The sequence below is a fragment of the Erinaceus europaeus genome, chromosome 9, assembly GCF_950295315.1.
Source record: "Erinaceus europaeus chromosome 9, mEriEur2.1, whole genome shotgun sequence".
NCBI classification, from domain to species: domain Eukaryota; kingdom Metazoa; phylum Chordata; class Mammalia; order Eulipotyphla; family Erinaceidae; genus Erinaceus; species Erinaceus europaeus.
This window is the reverse complement of record NC_080170.1, coordinates 13,661,118-13,682,610: the sequence shown is the minus strand read 5'-3', so window position 1 is coordinate 13,682,610 and position 21,493 is coordinate 13,661,118. Positions and strand designations below refer to the sequence as shown.

The 21,493-nt window shown below is 48.1% G+C and overlaps 1 protein-coding gene across 2 annotated transcripts in view; it reads right to left on the bottom strand.

Annotated features, from left to right (window-relative positions):
* Window positions 1–1,977: 1,977 nt before the first annotated feature.
* Window positions 1,978–21,493, bottom strand: part of RUFY1 (RUN and FYVE domain containing 1) — a 57,724-nt gene continuing 38,208 nt past the window's right edge. For both annotated transcript variants that reach the window (XM_060197314.1, XM_060197315.1), the window contains 10 exons: window positions 17,870–17,971; window positions 14,229–14,345; window positions 13,530–13,697; window positions 11,793–11,890; window positions 9,657–9,776; window positions 9,116–9,245; window positions 6,208–6,302; window positions 4,870–4,918; window positions 3,371–3,448; window positions 1,978–2,521 (listed from right to left, as the gene is read on the bottom strand). In XM_060197314.1, coding sequence (XP_060053297.1) covers window positions 2,378–2,521; window positions 3,371–3,448; window positions 4,870–4,918; window positions 6,208–6,302; window positions 9,116–9,245; window positions 9,657–9,776; window positions 11,793–11,890; window positions 13,530–13,697; window positions 14,229–14,345; window positions 17,870–17,971 — 1,101 coding nt within the window. In that variant the 3' untranslated portion in view covers window positions 1,978–2,377. The remainder of the gene's footprint in view (window positions 2,522–3,370; window positions 3,449–4,869; window positions 4,919–6,207; window positions 6,303–9,115; window positions 9,246–9,656; window positions 9,777–11,792; window positions 11,891–13,529; window positions 13,698–14,228; window positions 14,346–17,869; window positions 17,972–21,493) is intronic.

Below are 21,493 nucleotides of genomic sequence, written 5' to 3'. Positions count from 1 at the left end.
CGGGGTGGCCACACTGCATAGTTGTGCAAAAGGCCTTATAGCCCCTCCCGACCTGCTCATGAAGGATAAGTGCCAGTGGGCTGAGATATTAAGTTCAGCACTTGGAAGAACTCAGTGTTTTACCTGTATTGTCAGAGCCACGGTCTGGTTCTCCCAATTTTTTCTTTCTTACTGGGGGCGAGCAGGGGGTTGGGGGTGGGAGCTTCCATTTTGTCCCAGAGTGATGAGCCACTGGCTTCTGGCGGGGACAGGCTTTGAACCAGAAGCTGCGTCAGACCATGGCCAAAGCCACTACACCAGCTCAACACTCTGCGGAGTGGAAGCTTCCTTCCTCACTTCAGGCCAGCTTTTCAGGTTGAAAGACTTGCAGAGCTAAACACCAAAGCTTCCTTTAATGTGGGACCAGGCTCAAGTCTGGGTGATAGGTGATAAACACATTAAATGCTTTATTTTCTGGGGCAGAGTGCAGTCTTAACCACATGTGAGTCCCTCCTGACCATCACATGGGAGGAGTACTGTATAGAAGGAGCTTAGCTTCATAAGTGCTGAAGCTGAGCAGGTGGTCTCCATTAACATGAGATACAGAACCAGAGCCTTGTTCTGGAATAACAGGTGTTGAAGATGAAACTCAGGTCAAGTTAAGTGCCCTCCTGTATCACCTCTATCCACAGGGAGTGGTGGAATTGTGCAGTGATGGCCCCATGGCAGGAGTTAACTCACACTTGCACTGCCAGACATCACACCTAGACCTCAAGCTTGCAATTCAAAAACTTGATCCACTACTCTGCCTTGGTCTGTAAGGAACAGGTGGCTCATTCCCACATTTAAGGACTCAGGTTCAAGCCCTGGGACATCCCACAAAAGCCTGCAGTGGGGAAGCTTCATGAGCAGTGCCCTGGTCTCTCCCCTCTGGTAGAGGGAACAAAAATGACCACTGGGAGCACTGGAGTTGTGCAGGCACTGAGGCCCAGTTGTAACCTTAGTGGCAAAAACAAAACCCCATGGAGAAACCATAATTCCTTGGCTTTTGTAAAGATTGGCTCTCTATAATTTTATGGTCCTTGCATCAGTTAGGAACTGGTTAGAACCTCCAGACACCCTGGTGGCCTCTGTTTAATCTTGAGCAAGCTCCATACTTGGGGCGTTGCTGACTGCACAGCTCAGGGACAAACTGGTCCAAAAGTGTGGGGTGGGGTGCATGAGAAGATAGGGCTCCCACATCCCTGAAGGTGGCCATCAACTCACAGGTCCACTGGACTCTAAAGTGTTACTTGGTGGGTGGGTATGAGAGCTTGAGCAAGGGGAGAAGGTCTGAGAGAGGAAGGGCACTTAACTGAAGCTTTGACAGGAACTTACTGTGTTGAGCTGTCAGCACAGTTTTGAAATAGGAAGGTGTGATCTTGCTGGCTTTCTGTGTATAGATGAGTTTTTTTTTTTGGGGGGGCAGTTAGTTGGGTGGGAGGTGGGGAGGATATCAGTTAGTTTTGAAGGAACACAGCTGGCGAGCTGGGCACCGTTTCAAAGCCTTTGTTGAGTCTCTCACAGGGTGCTCACCCCAGATCAGGGAGCAGGCGTAGAAGCTTTACTCAGGGCCTGGTGGCAGGGAGAAGGCAGCAGGTACACAGGTGACTCTGGAGGAGCCAGCTCTCGCCGCTGTTGACAATCCCTGTGCCATAATTACCCCAAGTCCCTATTTTAATGCTAAAAGTTGAGCTTGGGTTTTTTATTTTTAACCAGAACACTGCCCAGCTCTGGCTTATGGTGGTATCGGGGATTGAACCTGTGACTTCATGACCTCAGGCATGAGTCTCTGAATAAGCACTATCTAGCCACCCCACTTCAGTTTGTCCTTGACCCCACAGGACAATTATAGCCTGTACCCAGCATTTTCCCGTGCTCACACCTCTGCATGGTTCACCCCTCGGAGGCCATTCTTGAGAACGTGGACACAAAGCTGATGCGCCTTCTGCACCCACATGAAAAATAAATGATTTATTGCAGGGCAGTCACAGATGTTTATGGGTGTGAGATGGCAGGTAGACTGCTTAGCTGAAGTGGGGAAGGCACAGGGAGAGAAGACATTCCATGACTCGCTATTCTGGTACACCCCTAGAAAGTAGGTCAATCCTTTTAAAAGTGGAAAATGACAATAGTCAAGTCATGGTGTTACTTGTGAACCAAAGCTGGTGACAGAGCCTGGAGAAGAGGCTGAATCCAGGAGGGGGCAGGTCATATGCTGGGAAAGACCTGCTGTGAGACAGTGCCAGTGGCCAGGCCTGGAGGTCGGGATCCCCTTTGATTCCGTGTAACCAGCTGTCCCCTGAGACTCAGAGTTTGGCACTGTTTCCAGGCTGCTGCAAGGCCAGGCTGGTGCCCCCTAGGAGCCCGTGGAGGAGCAGCGCTGTAGTAGCAGCGTGTGGCAGTTGTCACAGACACGCACTGGCTTGGGGTAGGAGGGCAGGGCCAGCTCGTTGCTGGAGCATGTGTTGCAGAAGATGTGGCCACAGTTGCGGCAGTGGTGCTGGAGAATGGGAGAGAAGTATCACTTCTGGCCCTGCTCACCAACACCCACACCCGCCCCAGGCAAGTTCTAGACACCTAGAGTGCTGGCAGAGGGCTGTGCTTTTCCTCAGTGAAGAGGTGTTTGTCAGGATTCAGTAGTGTGGCCTTGGAAGAGGCACAGTGGATAGCATTGGAGTCTCCAGCGTGAGGTAGAGCTTGACCCTTGCTGTTGTGTGTGTCAGAGTAACACTGTAGATCTCTCATCAATAAACCTTTTAATTGGGAAATTCATACTACATGGCCTGCTTTATTCTCTGTAACTGCTGCATTGCATCGCTCCTGATGAGGGGGGTGGGGAGTTGTGATTTAGAAATTTGGCCCTTCGCTACTTTTGCTGCCAGGCCTGCCTCCTTCAGGTTACAGAGTGGACCCTGAAATGGGGACAGGCCTGTTCCCAACCTCTGGGGTGTGATCTCAGAGGCCATCTGTGAACCTACTGCAAAAATTCTGGAAGACTTGTTCCTCTTTCACAGACTGTTAGCAGCAGAGAGGGAGAGCCACATGGGTTGGGTTGGGGAGGTGGTGGGCATCCCTTTCAGCCATCCTGGTTTCTCTCTGGCCCTGTCACCTGGGGGCCTGGTCTCAGATTCTGCATAGATTCCATCTGGCCAGCTTAGCTGGCTCTTGAGAGGTCCTACTGCCTCCAGAGACTTATCAGTGACACACTCGCCTACAGCGGATCCACACACAAATAGCCCGACTCCCGTTTGCCACTCCAAACCCTAGCTGAAATGTTATCTGAATTAGCAGGTGGAACCAGGACACATGTCCAGAGTCTGTGTGAGTTGGTGGATGGCCCCCCACGTACCTTCCTCCGCGAAATGGAGAACTCCTTCTCACACTGTTTACAGTGTGTGGCTTCATCATCTTTCAACCAAGCGTGACCCTGAGAAAAAAGACCCCACGATCCCGGGTCATGGCTATGCTTCTGGCCCATTATCTGAGCTCTGGCTCCCTACCATCCCATGTCTGGCAGGCTGCGGGGGGGGGGGGGGGGGGGGGGGTTCTAGCCTTCAGTCAGTCTCTAGCCTCCTGACACCCCGAGACAAAGTTCCTTGAATCAGGATCTGGTATTTGCAACTCCAAACCCTGGCTGAAATGTTAGCTGAATTAGCAGGTGGGAAATAGCCAGACTGGGGTATCAGCAGGTCACTGCTGAGAGGCAGAAGGCAAGGTACCTTGCCTGGGATGGGAGTGCTACACATGCGCATGCCCACGGACCCACAGAGGTGAGGCTTTATAGCAGGTCACAGGTTCAACCCCTAGCACCAACATAAGCTAGAGCTGAGCAGTGCTCTGGTAAAAATAAAGCTTATAAACATCACTTTTCTTTTTAAGTTCCCTTTCTGGAGGTTTTCCTGAGGAAGGAGGAGCTGTGATGTATTCAAAGGGATGACAGGCCTGATGTCTTTTTTGAGTCCTGGGTGTTTACTAGACCTGAATTTCCTGAAGACAGTGATCTGAGTGTGGTGGGCTACTCAAGGGGCCTTCAGCCTCCGCCAGATGTCTCCCTGCTTTCCTGCATACTGACTTCTATCCTTTCTCCTCTGTGAGCTGTTGCACACAAACACTTGTGTGCAGTGCAGGGGACATTAAGAACAGCTATGTCACGTGACACACTGAGTCACAGATGGGACACTATCATTCCATGAAGTCCAGGCTACTGCTTGCCACAACCCCCTCTGCCTCCGTCCCACTTGGTCAGCATGCTCTCCCTCCTTAGGTGGTTTGCATCATTCTCTGCTCCCCCAAATGCTCTAGACTGGGCCTAGCCTGGGTATGAGTGGTCCCCAGAATTGGCACTGGCTCTGCCTGCAGTGGGGCTGGGGCAAGGTGGCCTCTGGAGGGAGGGTCTTTCACTGTTTGAGAAAAAAAAAAAAATCCCTTGCTTGCTCTCTGCTGCTGCTGCTTTCTTCTTCCGAGCCTAATGATTGAGGCCTGGAGTGGCCGAGGCTGACAGAGGAGCTGGAATGTGAACTGGGCCCTGTCACTCACCAGCCCCCATCTCTGCTGGGTTACCTGGCCCTGAGCAGCAATTTCTTCTCTGCAAAGAAGTAACAACCACAACTCCTGGGGTCTAGGAGCTGATAGATGAAGATAGAACTTTGGATGCAAGCATGAGGTCCTGAGCACCCCCAGCATCCCAGTGTTAGTTTGAAGCTCTGGACCCTACCCCCACCAATAGCCCCCCTCCCCAATCTTTCTAAAACAATCCACCAACCAGTTCCCAGAGTTGAGAGTAGGCTGGACTGGTGGCATGAGCAGGGAGCAGTGATTTTCATGCTAACAATATTAAAGGTCCAATACCTTCAGTGCCTTATTCACTTCTTTTATATCTTCCATCTTCAGCTTTGACCTAGGGGAGGAAAAAAGTCACAGCAATGAGAAAGAGGCTCAAAAACTCAGCAAAGAGAACCTGAAGCAGTTTCCAGGGACTTGAGAGGAGTTGTTCTAGAGCTTTCTGCCTGCCACTCGAGTCAGCTCAGGGCACTGGCTCCCATGTCTGCCGTGGGTGGTGGCTGAGCCTGGGGCCTGAATCTGGTCCAGGAACAGACTGTGTACCCTGCAGGACTGGAGGAGACTGAAATAGGTACAGTCATTTAAAAATTGAGCATTGTCTCTTTGGAGCCCAGGTTTCTGGTTTCTCTGGGCAACCGTTCCTGTGTGAGACTGGCACTTAAAGTGCTTTGCTTGTTCGGAATCTGGGGGCTTCTCCTGGCCCCTTTCCTGTGCTTCCTCACTGGAGAAGCATCAGGCTCAGGGGTGAAGTCACTTGTTCCTACTCCATTTTTTTTTTTTCAAAATCATCACATATTATTTTTCAGCCCAGCTTTGTACTGGTGTCATTACACTGTACCTGGTGTAATTTTTTTTTTCCCCCAGAGGAGGTAAGAGACAGGGAGAAAGAAGAGAGATACCACTATACCACTCTCAGCTGCTGTGAAGGTGCCCCCATGCATGGTGCACGATGTTCCCATATAAGGACCAGGGTCTTGAATCCAAGTCCTTGTGAGGGATAAATTGCCCACTTAGTGGGGTAAGCTATTTCTTTGCTCCATTCTTGTTAAAGAATAGTTTCTAGGGGCTGGATGGTGGCACACCTGGTTGAGAGTACATGTTACCATGCACAAAGATCAGGGTTCAAGCCCTCAGTCCTCTCAATTTCTCTCTCTAGCAAATTAATAAAAACTGGGAAGGTGTCTGTAGGCCTTCCTTGTCATATGGTGAGGTGTGTGTGTGTGGGAGCACAAAACAAAGGAATCTCCCTGGGGAAGTCCAGCCAGGTCCCAGCAATGTCCTAGTGAGCTGATCATAAGGGATGCACTGAGGGCAGGGACTACACCTCCATGTTTCTAGGGCTGATGGCCCACTGGGAGGGTGTACTGGGACAAATGACTCTCTGCTGGGAAGGGGGGTGACCCCAACACTGGGCCGGTCCTCTCTGAACAACGCTGCAAACCGGAGAAGTCAGCCCCATGGGATTGGAGTTCACTCACATCAGAGCTGTGTCCCCAGGCCTGACTCCCCTGGCGGGTCACCCCTGCCCCCACAGCAGGCCTTCCCGGGTTTGGGGCTATGTGATGTGGTAACAGGGGGACTGGGGCCCTGATGGGGGTGAGAATGGACGGGGGAGTGGGTTCTTACTGGCTGAGGTGCAGCCCCATCTCCTGGAGGGCCTGTTCTTGCTCTTCACACACCTTCTGTAACTCCGCCTTCTCTTCCTGGAGCTCCCGAAGCTCCTGCAATGAACAATCCACACACCTAAGAACTGACAGAGTTGTTGTTATTTGGCAAGGAATGAAGTTATCTCAAAAGGAGACAGGTTGAGCGCACCCAGTTGAGCGCACATGTTACTATGTGCAAGAACCTGCAGGCATCTCTCCTTGGCTCTCCCTCTCTCCCCCTCCCTGCTCAATTCCTCTCTGTGCTGTCAGATAAAACTGCAAAGAAGCAAGAAAGAAAGATAAAAAGAAAGAAAAAGGCTTCTGGGGGCAGTAGATTTATAGTGGTGGCTCTGAGCTCACCAATTTTATTTTTTTATTATTTTTGGTGAGGGGTCAGGTGCTAGCTCACCTGGTAGAGTGCAAGCCTTGTATGTGTGAGGCCCTGAGTTCAAGTCTCGGCATTATGTGGCAGCAACATGGAAAGCACTGGGTAGCTTGATGCTTGGTAGCATTACGCTGTGTACCCCACCCCCAGAAATGAATGAGGATCTAGAAGATAGCACTAGTAAGACTTTCATGCCTGAGGCTCCAAGGTCCCATCTTTTCTTTTTTCAAAAATATTTATTTATTCCCTTTTGTTGCCCTTGTTGCTTTTGTTATAGTTTTTATTGTTGTTATTGATGTTGTCATTGTTGGATAGGACAAAGAGAAATGGAGAGAGGAGGAGAAGACTGAGATGGGGAGCTCACACTTGGTCCCAGGCCCTATTACATGTCACTGCTTTCATTAAAAGTCTCCCCACCATCCCTAAGAACTGTTTGAAAAGAGAGAGGGAGTAAGCAAGGCAGAACCTAGTGACTGAACCTTTTGCCCCTAGTGGCAGAGCTGATAAAAATGACAGAAGGGAGGTAGGGAGACAGCATAATGGTAATATGAAGCCACTCCCCCCCTGCAGGTGGGGAGCCAGGGACTTGAACCGGGATCCTTACTCCAGCCCTTGTGCTTTGCACCACATGCGCTTAACCCACTGTGCTACCACCAGACTCCCTCCTAGCACCATCTTAAACCAGAACTGAACAGTGCAGCTCTGGTCAGGAAGAAGAAATGAAAAAGAAAGTGAGGAAGGAAGAGAGAGAGACAGAGATAAAGCTAAAAAATTGGGCTGGGCAGGCCACTGATCAGTACTGCTCCTGTGTAAGGCCCTGGTTCATTCCTTGGTGCCAACTGGAAAAAAAAAATATATATATGGGGCCCCCACCACACTGAAGCAAGCTTTAGTGTTGTCTCTCTGACGGTTAGGCATGAAGATCTGTTTGCACAGCTATTATGCTGTCTCCTCAGCCCTAACTATGGTCTCTCTCTAGCTCAGAAACAACAGGGAAATGCGGGCTATCGAGACGGCTACCTAGACAGTGTGCTCTGCCAGGTATAGGACCCAGATTGAGCCTGGTCTCCACTCCACTGGAGAAAGCTCAGTATTCCTCAGCCTGACTGAGCCGCATGCTTCCTGGAAGAACCACCATTTAAACCCTGTCCCACTGGGAGCACCCAGCTGTTCTGGCCTCTTCCTTGTGCTCACCACTGAGATCACCTGCTTTACTCTCTAGCTTGTGATTCCACTGCCATTTGCTCTTGCTCCCAGAGAAGAATAGAATCCAGGAGAGGGAAGGAAGGAGGGAGGGAGAGAGGGTGAGGGAAGGGGAGAGAGAAAGAAAGAGAGATGCTCATCTACCAGAAGGGAATTTATCTTTTTATTTTTTTCAAATTAATTAATGAAAATGGGGGGGGGAGAGAAATGACACCAGAGCACCACTTTGGCACATGTGATGCTGGGGACTGAACTTGGAACTTTGGAACTTATGGATTCAAGTTCAATGTTACTGTACCACTTCTTGGTTCAAAGTTGACCTTGGAGAATTGTCGTTGGTCTCCTCCCCCCCCCCCCCCCCCAACTGAACACTGCTCAGCTGTGGCTTATGGTGATGTTGGGGATGGAACTGCAGACTTTGGAGCCTCAGGCATGAAAGTCTTTTTTTGCATAACCATTATGCTGTCTCTCCAGCGCCTTTAGCAGGAATTTCTGAAGCTGCCAGGAGCTCTTGTCCTCCTAGGACTATCTTCTTTACTTTCATTTTAACTTTTTAAAGAACTTTTCTTTTATGAGAAAGAGATCAGAGAGAGAAGTGATATCAGAGTAAGGCTCAGCTCTGGAATAAGTTGGTATTGGGGCTTGAACCTGGAACCTCCAGGTTCAACCCCTAACATCACCATAAGCCAGAGCTGAGCAGTTCTCTGCTGTCTTTCTCTCTGTTCTCCTTTCTGTATCTCTCTTATTATTTTGTAAAAAAAAAAAATATATATATATATATATATATATATATATTATTTAAAAAGCTTTTATTTCATTTATTATATACAAGAGTTCACATAAGGCAAAGAGAAGGAAAGACAGGCTAGAGTACCACTCTAGTCTATGTGGTGACGGGGGTCAAACAGGCACCTCAGACAGGAAAGTGACGTGCTCTTCCAGCAGGGCCCTGTCCTTCCTCCCCACACTCTCCTTACCTTTTTTTTTTTTTAATTTCTTTATTGGGGAATTAATGTTTTACAGTTGACAGTATGTACAATAGTTTGTACATGCACAGCATAGAACCCTCACTAGGTCCTTTGCCATCATGTTCCTTTAAAAAAAAAAAAATTATTATTGGCTAGAGATAGAAGTTAAGAGGGAGGGATAGGGAGAGAGAAAAAGAGACACCTGCAGCCCTGCTTCATCACTTGTGAAGCTTTCTCCCTTCAGGGGGGATCAGGAGTTTGAACCTGGGTCCTTGCACACTGTAGTGTGTGTGCTTAACCAGGTGTGCCACTGCCTGCCTCCCTCTCCTTACCTTTTTTAACCCCTCCACTTGCTGCAGTTCTGTTCTGAGTAGGGAGGAGTTGTCTTTCTCGTGCTGCAGTTCTCGCTGCAGAGCTTGTCTTTGCTCTTTTTCGGATTTCAGCTCTTTCTCTAGACTTGAGCTGTTTTCCCGAAAGGAATGTCAGTGAGTCTGTGGAGAACCCAGGCCACCACACACAGCAGGAGCCAGGGAGCTTGGACTGCATGCGAGTAACTAAACCCTCAAGGAAGCCAGGAGCAAGGGTCCCTCTCCCTAGGGAGCGGGCACAGGGCACCCTGGGCCACAGTGGCACCAGAGGGGAGGCAACATGGTTTCTGCTCCCTGACCCCCACATTGGGCTGTGAGGGTACTGACACCCCGCTCTGCACCCGAGGGGCGCTCAGACAGACCTCACTGCACCCTGGTGGTGCTTTCTCATCTCTGTCCTCACCCTCTCCCCCGGGCTTTGCCATCTCCACCCCCCCCCCCATTCTGGCCTCTTGGGGGTGCTCTCTGAGAGGGCTCCCAGGGGTGGGGCTCCTATCGCTCCTACCACTGGTTGTGCAGCTGGGAGAGCTGGCGCTGCAGCGCCCCCGTGCGGCCGCCCAGCTCCTGCTGCAGCCGCTGGCTGCGCTCCTCTGCGCCCTGCCGCGCCTGCTCCGCCTGCAGCAGCCTGGACAGAGAAGAGGCGGTGGTAAGCGACTGGACTCTGCTGGAACATTCTCCCCATCCCCAGTAAAGGCAGTGCCTGTGTGCGTGTCACGTGCTCAGATGCGTGCTCACAGAAGTGCTGCCGCCACCCCCCGCCCACATCCCCTAGATGACCCCTGGTCACACCTGCTCCCCTTCTGACCCCAGGCTTTGTCTTCTCCGGAATGCATTTATTCTTATTTTGTTTTAAATTATGTTATTTTAGCTATTGTTGTTGTTACTAGCACTTCTCAGTTTTGGCTTATAGTGGTGCCAGGGACGGGACCCTGGGACTCGCCAGCCTCAGGCATGACAGTCTGTTCATCAACTGCTGAGCTATCTCCCCAGCCCTGTATAATGGCATTTATACAAATGCACAACCAGTTCAGACTGGCTTCCTTCTCTCAGAGTAATGTCACTGAGAGCAAGCCAAGCTTCTGTGTATGTTAGAAATAAAAGATATCCTTTCTCCTGAGAACTGCCTGTGTATCTTTGGGGAAAAAAATCTAGAAAAAATATCTAAAAAAAAAATCTGGGGTGGTCCGGGAGATGGCACAATAGATAAAGCATTGGACTCTCAAGCATAAGGTCCTGAGTTCAAACCAAAGCAGCACATGTACTAGAATGGTGTCTGATACTTTCTCTCTGCTATCATTTTCATTAATAAATAAAATCTTTTAAAAAAATCTAAAACTAGGGCTGGAAAGACGCATAAAGGTTATGTAAAGAGACCTTGATGGGGGGTCGGGCTGTAGCGCAGCAGGTTAAGTGCACATGGTGCAAAGCGCGAGGATTGGCTTAAGGATCCCAGATGAAGACGCCCCGGCTCCCCACCTGCAGGGGGGTCCTTCACAAGCAGTGAAGCAGGTGTGCAGGTATCTCTTTTTCTCTCCCCCACACTCTGGATTTCTCTGTCCTATCCAACAACAGTGACAGCAATGACAATAATAATAATAACAAAAATGATAAAGAACAAAGGCAACAGAAGGGAAAAAATAGCCTCCAGGGGCAGTGGATTCGTAGTGCAGGCACCGAGCTCCAGATAACCCTGGAGGCGAAAAAGGAAAAAAAACAAAAACCTTTATGTCTGGTGGTCCAGGAGACGGCACAGTGGATAAAGTGTTGGATTCTCACCATGAAGTCCCGAGTTCAATCCCCAGCAGCACATGTACCAGAGTGATCTCTGGTTCTTTCTCTCTCTCTCCTATATTTCTCATGAATGAATAAATAAATTCTTTAAAAAAAAAAAAAGACCTTTATGTCTGGGGGCTGGGTGGTAGTGCAGCAGGTTAAACACACATGGAACAAAGCTCTAAGACCAGTGTAAGGATCTCGGTTTGAGCCCCTGGCTCCCCACCTGCAGGGGGCTCGCTTCACAGGCAGTGAAGCAGGTCTGCAAGTGTCTTATCTTTCTCTCCCCCTCTCTGTCTTCCCCTCCTCTCTCGATTTCTGTCTGTCCTATCCAACAACAACAAGGGCAGCAACGAGGGCAACGAAATGGGAAAAAATGGCCTCCAGGAGCAGTGGATTTGTAGTGCAGGCACTGAGTCCCATCAATAACCCTGGAGGCAAAAAACAAAACAAAAAAACTATGTTTGAGGCACCAAAGGTCCTAGGTTTAATCCCTGGCATCATCATAAGCCAGAGTTGAGCAATGCTTTGGTATAAGACAAAACAAACAAAATCTGTTGCCTATATTTATGAGTTCATTTCTACTGTTATTATTGTATGTGGGTCTATTTTCATACAGAGCTGATATTTGAATGTGACAGTGATGAGGGACTCGTTCTATGTGTCATGTTCCCCTGAGAAGACAAAACAGATGTAGTAGCCAAGAGACCCAGGGAGTGAAGATACGCTTACGCTTAGACTGGGGAACCTGGTCCCCTCTCTGGACAACACTGTGGCCCCAAATGGCAGCCCTCCTGAGCACAGGCTACTTGCTCTCAGAGGAACCAGCACCTGTCAGGGACTGTGCATCGTCAGGGGCCATGATTACCTTTCTTCCATTTGCTTCATGCTGGACATCACTTGCTTGGTTTTTTCTTCAAAGCATGTGATGGCTTCATCTTTCTGCTGTAAGCTGCTTTCTGCAGTCTGCAAAGGCAAAGAAAGGGGCTCAGCATTTCTTTTCTTTTTTTTTTTCAGAGTCTTAAGCATAAGAGTCTGTCACATAGCCATTATGCTATCTCCCTTGCCTTCCTGTCCTTTTATTTGGTTATTTTTAAACATTTTATTTAGTATGAGAGAGAGAGAGATACAGAGAGGAACACACAAAAAGACCAGAGTACTGCTTAGCTCTGGAAATACTGGTGCTGGGGATTGAACCTGGGACCTTGGATCCTCATGCATGAAATTATTTTATTTTTAAACAGATTTTATTTATTAATGAGAAAGATAGGAGAAAGAGAAAGGCCTGACATCACATATGCTGCCCAGGATTGAGCTCAGGACCTCATGCTTGAGACTTCAATGCTTTATTCACTGTACCACCTCCTGGATCATTTTTCTTTAGTTATTATTATTTTGCCTCCAGGGTTATTGCTGGGGCTTGGTGCCTGCACTACGAATCCACTGCTCCTGTAGGCCATTTTTCCCATTTTGTTACCTTTGTTGTTGACATCATTATTGTTGTCATTGCTGTTGTTGTTGGGTAGGACAGAGAGAAACTGAGAGAGGAGGGGGAGTCAGAGAAGGGGAGAGAAAGATAAGACACCTGCAGACCTGCTTCACTGCCTGTTAAGTGACCCCCCTGCAGGTGGGGAGCCACGGGCTTGAACTGGGATCCTTACACTTCGCTCCACGTGTACTTAACCTGCTGTGCTACTGCCTGATCCTCCTTTTAAATTATTTTTAATATTTAAAATATTATTTATTTTGGATACAGACAGCAACTGAGAGAAAAGGGGAAATAGAGAGGCAGAAAACAGTACTGTTTTACTGCTAGTGAAGTTTCCTCACAGCAGGTGGGGGCCAGAGTCCTGAACCCCAGTCCTTGTACAATGAAATGTGTGTGCTCAACTGGGTATGTCACGACTGGCCCCTACATTTTTTTTTTTGTCTCCAGGGTTATTGCTGGGGCTTGGTGCCTGTACCATGAATCCACTGCTCCTGGAGGCCATTCCCCCCCCCCCCCTTTCTGTTGCCCTTGTTGTTGTAGTTATTATTGTTGTTGTTGATGTCATTCGTTGTTGGATAGGACAGAGAGAAATGGAGAGAGGAGGGGAAGACAGAGAAGGGGAGAGAAAGATAGAAACCTGCAGACCTGCTTCACCGCCTGTGAAGCGACTCCCCTGCAGGTGGGGAGCCGGGGTCTCAAACCGGGATCCTATGCCGGTCCTTGTGCTTTGCGCCATATGGACTTAACCTGCTGTGCTACTTCCCAACCCCCACTAAAAATCTTTTTATATTACCATTATGCTGTCTCCCTACCTCCCTTCTGTCATTTTTATCAGCTCTGCCACTAGGGGCAAAAGGTTCAGTCACTAGGTTCTGCCTTGCTTACTCCCTCTCTCTTTTCAAACAGTTCTTAGGGATGGTGGGGAGACTTTTAATGAAAGCAGTGACATGTAATAGGGCCTGGGACCAAGTGTGAGCTGTACTAGGGCCCCACAGGTGTGTCTGTTATTTTCTCCCTCTGCAGGAGATAAGAAGAAAGAGGTGAGGCAGTGAGTGACATGCTCTCTCCCCACCGGGGTCAAGCAGCAGGAAACCAGAGTGTGCTGCCAAGCCCCACCTGAACCTTGTGAAACATCTGTAGGTTGATCTCCTTGACTTCTTCCAGCTGCTGGCGGAGGGCCACAAGTGTGTCCTGCTTCTCGTGGGTGTCCTTTTCCAGCAACTTCATTGCGATTTCCATCTCCGTCTTCATGCCGATTTGCAACTCCAGCTCTTTTTCAAGCTCCTAGAGAGGCATCAGCAAGGGAGGTGTCATGAACGTGGACAACAGATAAGTGGTTAGTGGAGGTGGAAGCTTGAGTATAACCCTCCACCAAAAAAAAAAAAAAAAGTGATGGGCAGAAGAGGCTGGGGAAGTTAGAAAAGCCTGGGCCCTCGGTGGAGAAAATGCTCCCCCCCTTTTTTTTTTTTGCCTCCAGGGTTATTGCTGGGGTTTGGTGCCACTGCTCCTGGAGGCCATTTTTTCCCATTTTGTTGTCCTTCTTGTTGTTATTGTTGTCACTGATGTTGTTGGACAGGACAGAGAGAAATCAAGAGGGGAAGGGGAGACAGAGGGGGAGAGAAAGACAGACACCTGCAGATCTACTTCACTGCTTGTGAAGTGACCCCCTGCAGGTGGGGAGCCAGGGACTCGAACTGGGATCCCTACGCCGGTCCTTGTGCTTTATGTGATCTACACTTAATCTTTGTGCTTTGTGTGATCTACCTCCTGGAGAGAAAAGGGGAACTCTCCCTGGTGGCACTAGGTCTCACTCACCAGACGGACTTTCTTCTCTTCTTTCAGCTGCTTCCACACGTCGCTGTACATTTCGTCCAGACCTTGCCGGGTCTGCTTGTACGTCTCCAGCTCAACCTTTGTGTCTTGTTTTGTTATCTGTGTCAGATGAGAACACCCAGGGACATGGGGTCATCATTCAGGGAAAGCAGGCTGACTATAGAGCATTTTAATAAATATCACATGCTTTCAAAACATAGGAGGCTTCAGTTTTTGTTTTGTTTTTTTTTTGCCTAACTTTCATTTATTGGATAGAGACAGCCAGAAATTCAGTGGGAAAGGGGTGGTAGAAGGAGGAAGAGTCACCTATAGCCCTGTTTCACCACGTGTGAAGCTTTTTCCCCCTGGAGGTGAGATGGGGGCTTGAATGTGAGTCCTTGCACATTGTAACATGTGTGCTCATCCAGGTGCGACACCAGCTAACCTCTAGAGGCTTCAGTTTAAAAAAAAATTTTTTTAAAATCTTTATTTATTTATTGGAAGAGACAGCCAGAAATTGAGAGGGAGAGGGGGACATGGAAAGAGGGAGAGACAGAGAGACACCTGCAGCTCTACTCTACCACTCATGAAGCTTTCCCCTTGCAGGTGGGGACCAGGGGTTTTAATCCAGGTCCTTGTGCACTGTAATGTGTGCACTCAACCAGGTGCGCCAATGCCTGCCCTCCCCTTTTAAAGAATTTATTTATTTATTCATGAGAAAGATAGGAGGAGTGAAAGAACCAGCCATCACTCTCGTACATGTGCTGCTATGGATCGAACTCAGGACCTCATGCTTTAAGAGTCTAGTGCCTTAGCCACTGCACCACCTCCCGGACCACGAGGCTTCAGTTTTTAAGCTGATGCTTGAGAGAGGTTAAGAGTTTAAAGATATTTTGGGGGAGTCGGGTGGTAGCGCAGTGGGTTAAGCTCATGTGGTGCAAAGCACAAGGACCGGTGTAAGAATCCCAGTTCCAGCCCCCGGCTCCCCACCTACAGGGGAGTCACTTCACAGGCGGTGAAGGAGGTCGGCAGGTGTCTCTCTTTCTCTCCCCTTCTCTGTCTTCCCCTCCTCTTTCCATTTCTCTCTGTCCTATTCAACAACAATGACAATAATAACAATAATAACTATAACACAATAAAAAAGGTCAACAAAAGGGAAAATAAATAAATAATAAAAAAAAGATATTTTGGGATATATTTGAACTTGTGGGATGGGAGCAAGCCAACAAGAGACAGGTTTGTGGGGCAGCGTGATAGTGCACATGTGTTATAATGCAGAAAGACCCAGGATCAAGCCCCTAGTCCCCACCTGCAAGAGGAAAGCTTCATGAGCAGTGAAGCAGGGCTGCAAGTACCTCTCCTTCTTTCTCCCTCCCTTCTCTATTTCTCTCTGTCTCTATCGAAAAACAAACACCACTTCAGGTTTATGAAGTGATTTATATGATTTTTTTTTTTTTTTGCCTCCAGGGTTATTGCTGGGACTCGGTGCCTGCACTATGAATCCACTGCTCCTGGAGCCCACCTTTTCCCTTTTGTTGCCCTTGTTGTTTACTGTTGTTGTTGTTATTATTATTGTTATTGCTGTCATTGTTGTTGGATAGGACAGAGAGAAATCGAGAGAGGGGAAGAGAAAGATAGACACCTGCAGACCTGCTTCACCACTTGTGAAGTGACCTCCCTGCAGGTAGGGAGCCAGGGGCTTGAACGCCAGTCCTTGCTCTCTGCATCCTGTGTGCTTAACCCACTGTGCTACTGCCTGTACCCCTGATTTTCTTTCACACATAGCAATGCTCTTTCTTTTTCTTCCTGTCAGGATTGTTAATGGGACTTGGTGCCAGAATAATAGAATAATTCCACTGCTGCATGTGGACTTTTCCCTTTTTTTTTTTGCCTTCAGAGTTATTGCTGGGGCTTGGTACAGGCACTGTGAAACCACTGCTCCTAGAGGCTATTTTTTCCCCATTTTTGTTGCCCTTATTGCTCTTGTTGTTGATATCATTGTTGTTGGATAGGACAGAGAGAAATGGAGAGAGGAGGGGAAGATGGGGTGGGGGAAGAGAGACAGATAAGACACCTGCAGACCTGCTTCACTGCTTGTGAAGCTAAACCCTGCAGGTGGGGAGCCGAGGGCTTGAACTGGGATCCTTAACGCTGGTCTTTGCGCTTTGCGGCATATGTGTTTAACCCACTGCACTACCACCCGACCCGTTTTTTTTTCCCTTTTTTTATTTATTTTTAAATATTTCATTTTATTTTATTTACTCGTGAGATAAATAATGGGGGAGGGGTCACAGAAAGAGAACCAGACATTACTCTGGTGCATGCATTGCAGGGGATCAAACTCAGGAACTTATGCCTGAGAGCCCAATGTTATATCCACTGCGCCACCTCCTGGACTGCTATTTGAACCTAGGCCCTTGCATGTGGTAAAGTGTGCTATACAGGGTGAATATCTCCCTGCCCCTCACACATAATAGTGTCTCTTACTGAGAAAAGCCCCTGGGAGCTGGGTGGTGGCATACCCAGCTGAGTGAACATGTTCCCATGTGCAAGGACCAAGGTTCAAGCCCCTGACTCCTACCTGTGGGGGGTAGGGGGGGTTTCACAAGGGGTAAAGAAGCAAGTATTTCAGGTGTCTCTCTGACTCTTTATTTTATTTTTATTTTTTTTATTACCAGAGCACACTGCTCAACTCTGGCTGATGGTGGTTTGGGGGATTGAACCTGGGACTTTGTCTCTCTCCTTCTCTATCCCCTACTCCTCTCTTAATCAAATAATAAAGAAAAGAAGGGAGTCGGGCAGTAGCGCAGCAGTCTAAGCGCAGGTGGTGCCAAGCACAAGGACCTATGTAAAGATCCTGGTTTGAGCCCCCAACTCCCCATCTGCAGGGGGGTCACTTCACAAGGGGTGAAGCAGGTCTGCAGGTCTATCTTTCTCTCCCCATCTCTGTCTTCCCCTCCTCTCTCAATTTCTCTCTGTCTTATCCAACAACAATGACATCACTAACAAGAACAATAATAACTACAACAACAATAAAACAACAAGGGCAACAAAAGGGAAAATAAATAAATTAAAAAAAAAAGAAGACAAGAAAAAAACCACCAGAAGTATTTATTGTGTAGGCACCACTGAGCCCAGAGATGACTTTGGTAGCAAAAAAGGAAAAGAAAAAATAAATAAAAAGGAAGAAAGAAAAGCCCCCACTCCAGTATTTATTGAGCACAAGTGAATTTGCAGTTGAATCAGTCTTCCCTCCAGTCACTGGGTGAAATAGCTGCAAACCAGCAATTCTACCAAACAACCAACAGATTCTGAGGCGGAGAGAAGGCAATGTAAACTGAGGAGTCCTGGGAATGTGGGAGGAGGAGGAGGAGGGTCGGAGGCCACCCAGGGAAGCCAGAGGCCAGCACAACGTGTGAGACAGCTGAAGAAAAGCAGAAGGAACATTCTCTTACATAGGCCACTAGAGCTAAGGGTGCAGGTGCATGTAGAAACCCTAGCTGGTCCTGCTGGCCTGAGTGATGGGGGTGATAATGGGCACTTTTGGGTCCTTAGGACAGGCCATGATAAGACCATGGACTTGACGTGGTGACGGGTGTTGTCTGGTGACACTTGCGCCACCTGTCGTCGGGCCAGGCTCTCACCTCTACGCTCTTCTCACTCCTCTCTCGGATCAACTCGTTTTGTTCTCGGAGCTGTTGCTGCTCTTCCTGAAGTGAGCAGATCCGGTCTGTTGCAGCTGAAAGCTGATTAAGAAAACATTTTTAGTCAAGCACAGGTGGTGAAAAGCACAAGGACTGTCGTAAGGATCCCGGCTCCCCACTTGCAGGGAAGTCACTTCACAAGCGGTGAAGCAGGTCTGCAGGTGTCTATCTTTCTCTCCCCCTCTGTCTTCCCCTCCTCTCTCCATTTCTCTCTCTCCTATATGACAACGATGACATCAATAACAACAATAACAACTACAACAATAAAACAACAAGGGCAACAAAAGGGAATAAATTTAAAAAAAAAGAAAACATTTTTAGATTTCTCAACGTCATCACTGATCGTCCTGTGCCAAGACAGACGCTAACACTGGGCATCTTATAATTCGCAATGTACTCTCACAGGGGTGATGTTTGATTTCTTTGTTTGGAAGAGATTACATAGTCACGTGGTTGCAGATTCCAAAGTATGAGCATGCAGATTGTAACACGGCTCCCCCTTCCTCTCTCTAAGCCACCTCTGCCTCCCAGATTTTCTCCCCTTTTACAAAAACCAGAGCAAGCTGCTAATTGTGGGCAAAGATCTACATACACACACACACACACACACACACCCAGGAGCAATCTGAAAGTCTAGAACTGGAAAAAATGACCTAATTAATTGTTCTGAAAGCATAAAACAAAAATAAGCAGTTATCAAAATATTTATAGAAGTTTTTGGTGACTTGAGAACCTACTTAGGACACTAAGAGGGGAAAGAGCAGGGCCTGGGCAGTGGTGCACCTGGTTCAGGACTCACATTACAGTGCTCAATGACCCGGTCCCTACCTGCAAGGAGAAGCTTCACAAGTGGTGAAGCAATACTGCAAATGTCTTTCATTTATTTTCTCCTTTTTTTTTTGGCTCCAGGGTTATTGCTAGGACTCTGTGTCTGCACTATGAATCCACCGCTCCTGTGGCCATTTTTTTCCTCTTTATTAATTACTTAATTTATTTTGGATAGGACAGAGAGAAATTGAGAGGAGAGGGAAAGACAGAGAGGAAGAGACAGAGAGACACCTGCAGACCTGCTTGTGAAGCGACCCGAGTGCAGTTGGGTAGCCAGGGGCTCAAACTGGGATCCTTGTGCAGGTCCTTGTGCTTTGTACTATGTGCGCTTAACCCAGTGCAACACTACCCGACCCCTCACTTTTTCTCATTATCTCCTCCTTTCAATTTCCCTCTTTCTCTATCAAAAAGCAAAGCAAAAACCAAACCAACCACAGTGTAACATAAGGAGATGACAGGCTTTTCTCTGTTTTTCATTCTTTCTTCTAGACTGTGAGTAAGAGGTTATCTTTTTATAATTAGAGGGAGAATGAGAGAATTTTGGGGAGGGAAGGGTCAGGAACCACAACCAGAAGGTGAGAGCCATGCCCAAGGCAGACCCTCTCTTCTCCCTGGGTGAGTTATCACAGTTGAGGAGACAGCTTGTCCAGGAGGGGTGCCCTCCTGTATTATCAGGGAGACCTAGCAGAGGAGGAGGGACTAGAGGGGGCGGTGATAGCAGATGCGGTGGCCTGGGTGCTCATCTGCGCAATCAGTGCTCCTTGCTAAAGGGGCCTTGCTTTGCTGACGCCTTGTCAACAGCACCCACAATGCTCTGCACTCGACTGGGAGCCAGGGGCTGCCAATTAGGCTCAGTGGCTTCATGAGAAACCACAAGGGTTTCACAGGTGTGTAGAGAACCCCCGGGCGCTCTCTGAAAAAGGCAGAAAAAGGGGGCACTCCTCCACCACCCCAAAGGCATCTTTTCTTTCATACTTGTTTGACCTTTCAGAAAAAGCACCTGTTGCTTCCTCTTAAAAGTCTGACCTTCACTCAAAGCTGCTGTCGTCTCTGCTGGGAGAATGAAGAGTGACTACTAAAACTTCTCTCTTTCTTCAAACTTACTGAGGGGAGGGGCTGGGCAGTGGTACTCTCAGTTGAGTGCAAGGATTGAGGTTCAAGTCCCCAGTGCCCATTTGCAGGGGGAAAGCTTCACGAGTGGTTAAGTAGGGCTGCAGGTGTCTCTCTCTATCTCCCCTCCCTTCTTAATTTCTCTCTGATCTGTTACATAAAATAGTAACGAAAAAGAAAAAGGGACCAAGAGTGGAGCATGACCAGCCTGTCCCAGTGATAATCCTAGTGGCAAGAGAGAGAGAGGAGGAGGAAGAGGAAGAGGAGGAGGAGAAAAAAGGAGGAGAAGAAGGAGAAGAAGGAGAAGAAGAAGGAGGAGGAGGAGGAGGAGAAGGAGAAGGAGGAGAAGAAGAATACAAAAACAACTCAATCTAATCTAGCCTATGTGGTGCTAGGAATCAAATCTGGGGCCTCAAGGATGCAAGTCCTGTGTTCTTTCTGCATTGCTTCCCTGGGCCACCCAATAATAGATTAAAAAAAAAAAATCTATTTATTTATTTTCCCTTTTATTGCTCTTGTTGTTGTAGTTATTATTGTTATTAGATAGGACAGAGAGAAATGGAGAGAGGAGGGGAAGACATAGAGGGGGAGAGAAAGACACCTGAAGACCTGCTTCACCACTTGTGAAGCGACCCCCCTGCAGGTGGGGAGCCAGGGGCTCAACCGGCCAATAACAGATACCGAGTGCTATTCCAGAGCAAGTATTATGCAAGGAACTTCTGTATGACAGTGCTCTTCTAACCTTTGTCTCCCTTCTTTTCTTTCTCGTTGGGTATAATTGCATTGCTCCCAGGCTGCTTTTTTCATCTTTTCTTTTTAAAAAATATTTTAATTTATTTATTATTGGATAGAGACAGAGAGAAATTGAGAGGAGTGGGGGAGAGAGACACCTGCAGCCCTACTTCACCACTTGTGAAGCCTTCCCCCTACAGGCGGGGACCGGGGGCTTGAAACTGGGACCTTGTGCACTGTAATGTGTGCGCTTAACCAGGTTGTACCACCTCCTGGCCCCCCGGGCTGCTTTTTCATTCAGCTGGGGTCAGAGAGGAGGAGAGACACCACAGGCCTAGAGCTTCCTCCGGTGCCATAGTACTTTCCACATGGAGCTGGGGGCTTGAATCTGGGCTGGTGATGGGAGGTGTTTCACCAGGTCCTTTATTTATTTATTTAATTTTTACCAGAGCAGTACTCAGCTCTGGCTCATGGTGGTGCAGGGGATTAAACCTGGGACTTCAGAGACTCAGGCATGAGAGTCTCTTTGCAGAACCATTATGCTATTGACCCTCATCTCTACTTCTTAAATAATTCCTTTTTTTTTTTTTTTTTTTAGTATTTATTTATTTCCTTTTGTTGCCCTTGTTGTAGTTATTGTTATTGTCGTTGTTATTGGATAGGACAGAGAAATGAAAAGAGGACGGGAAGACAGAGAGGGGGAGAGAAAGATAGACACCTGCTTCACCACTTGTGAAGCGACTACCCTGCAGGTGGGGAGCTGGGGGCTCGAACTGGGATCCTTATGCTTTGTACCATGTGTGCTTAACCCATTGTGCTACAGCCCGACTCCCCAATAATTCCTTCCATTTAAAAAAATATTTTACTCAAAAACAACAAAGGGAGCAAAAGAGA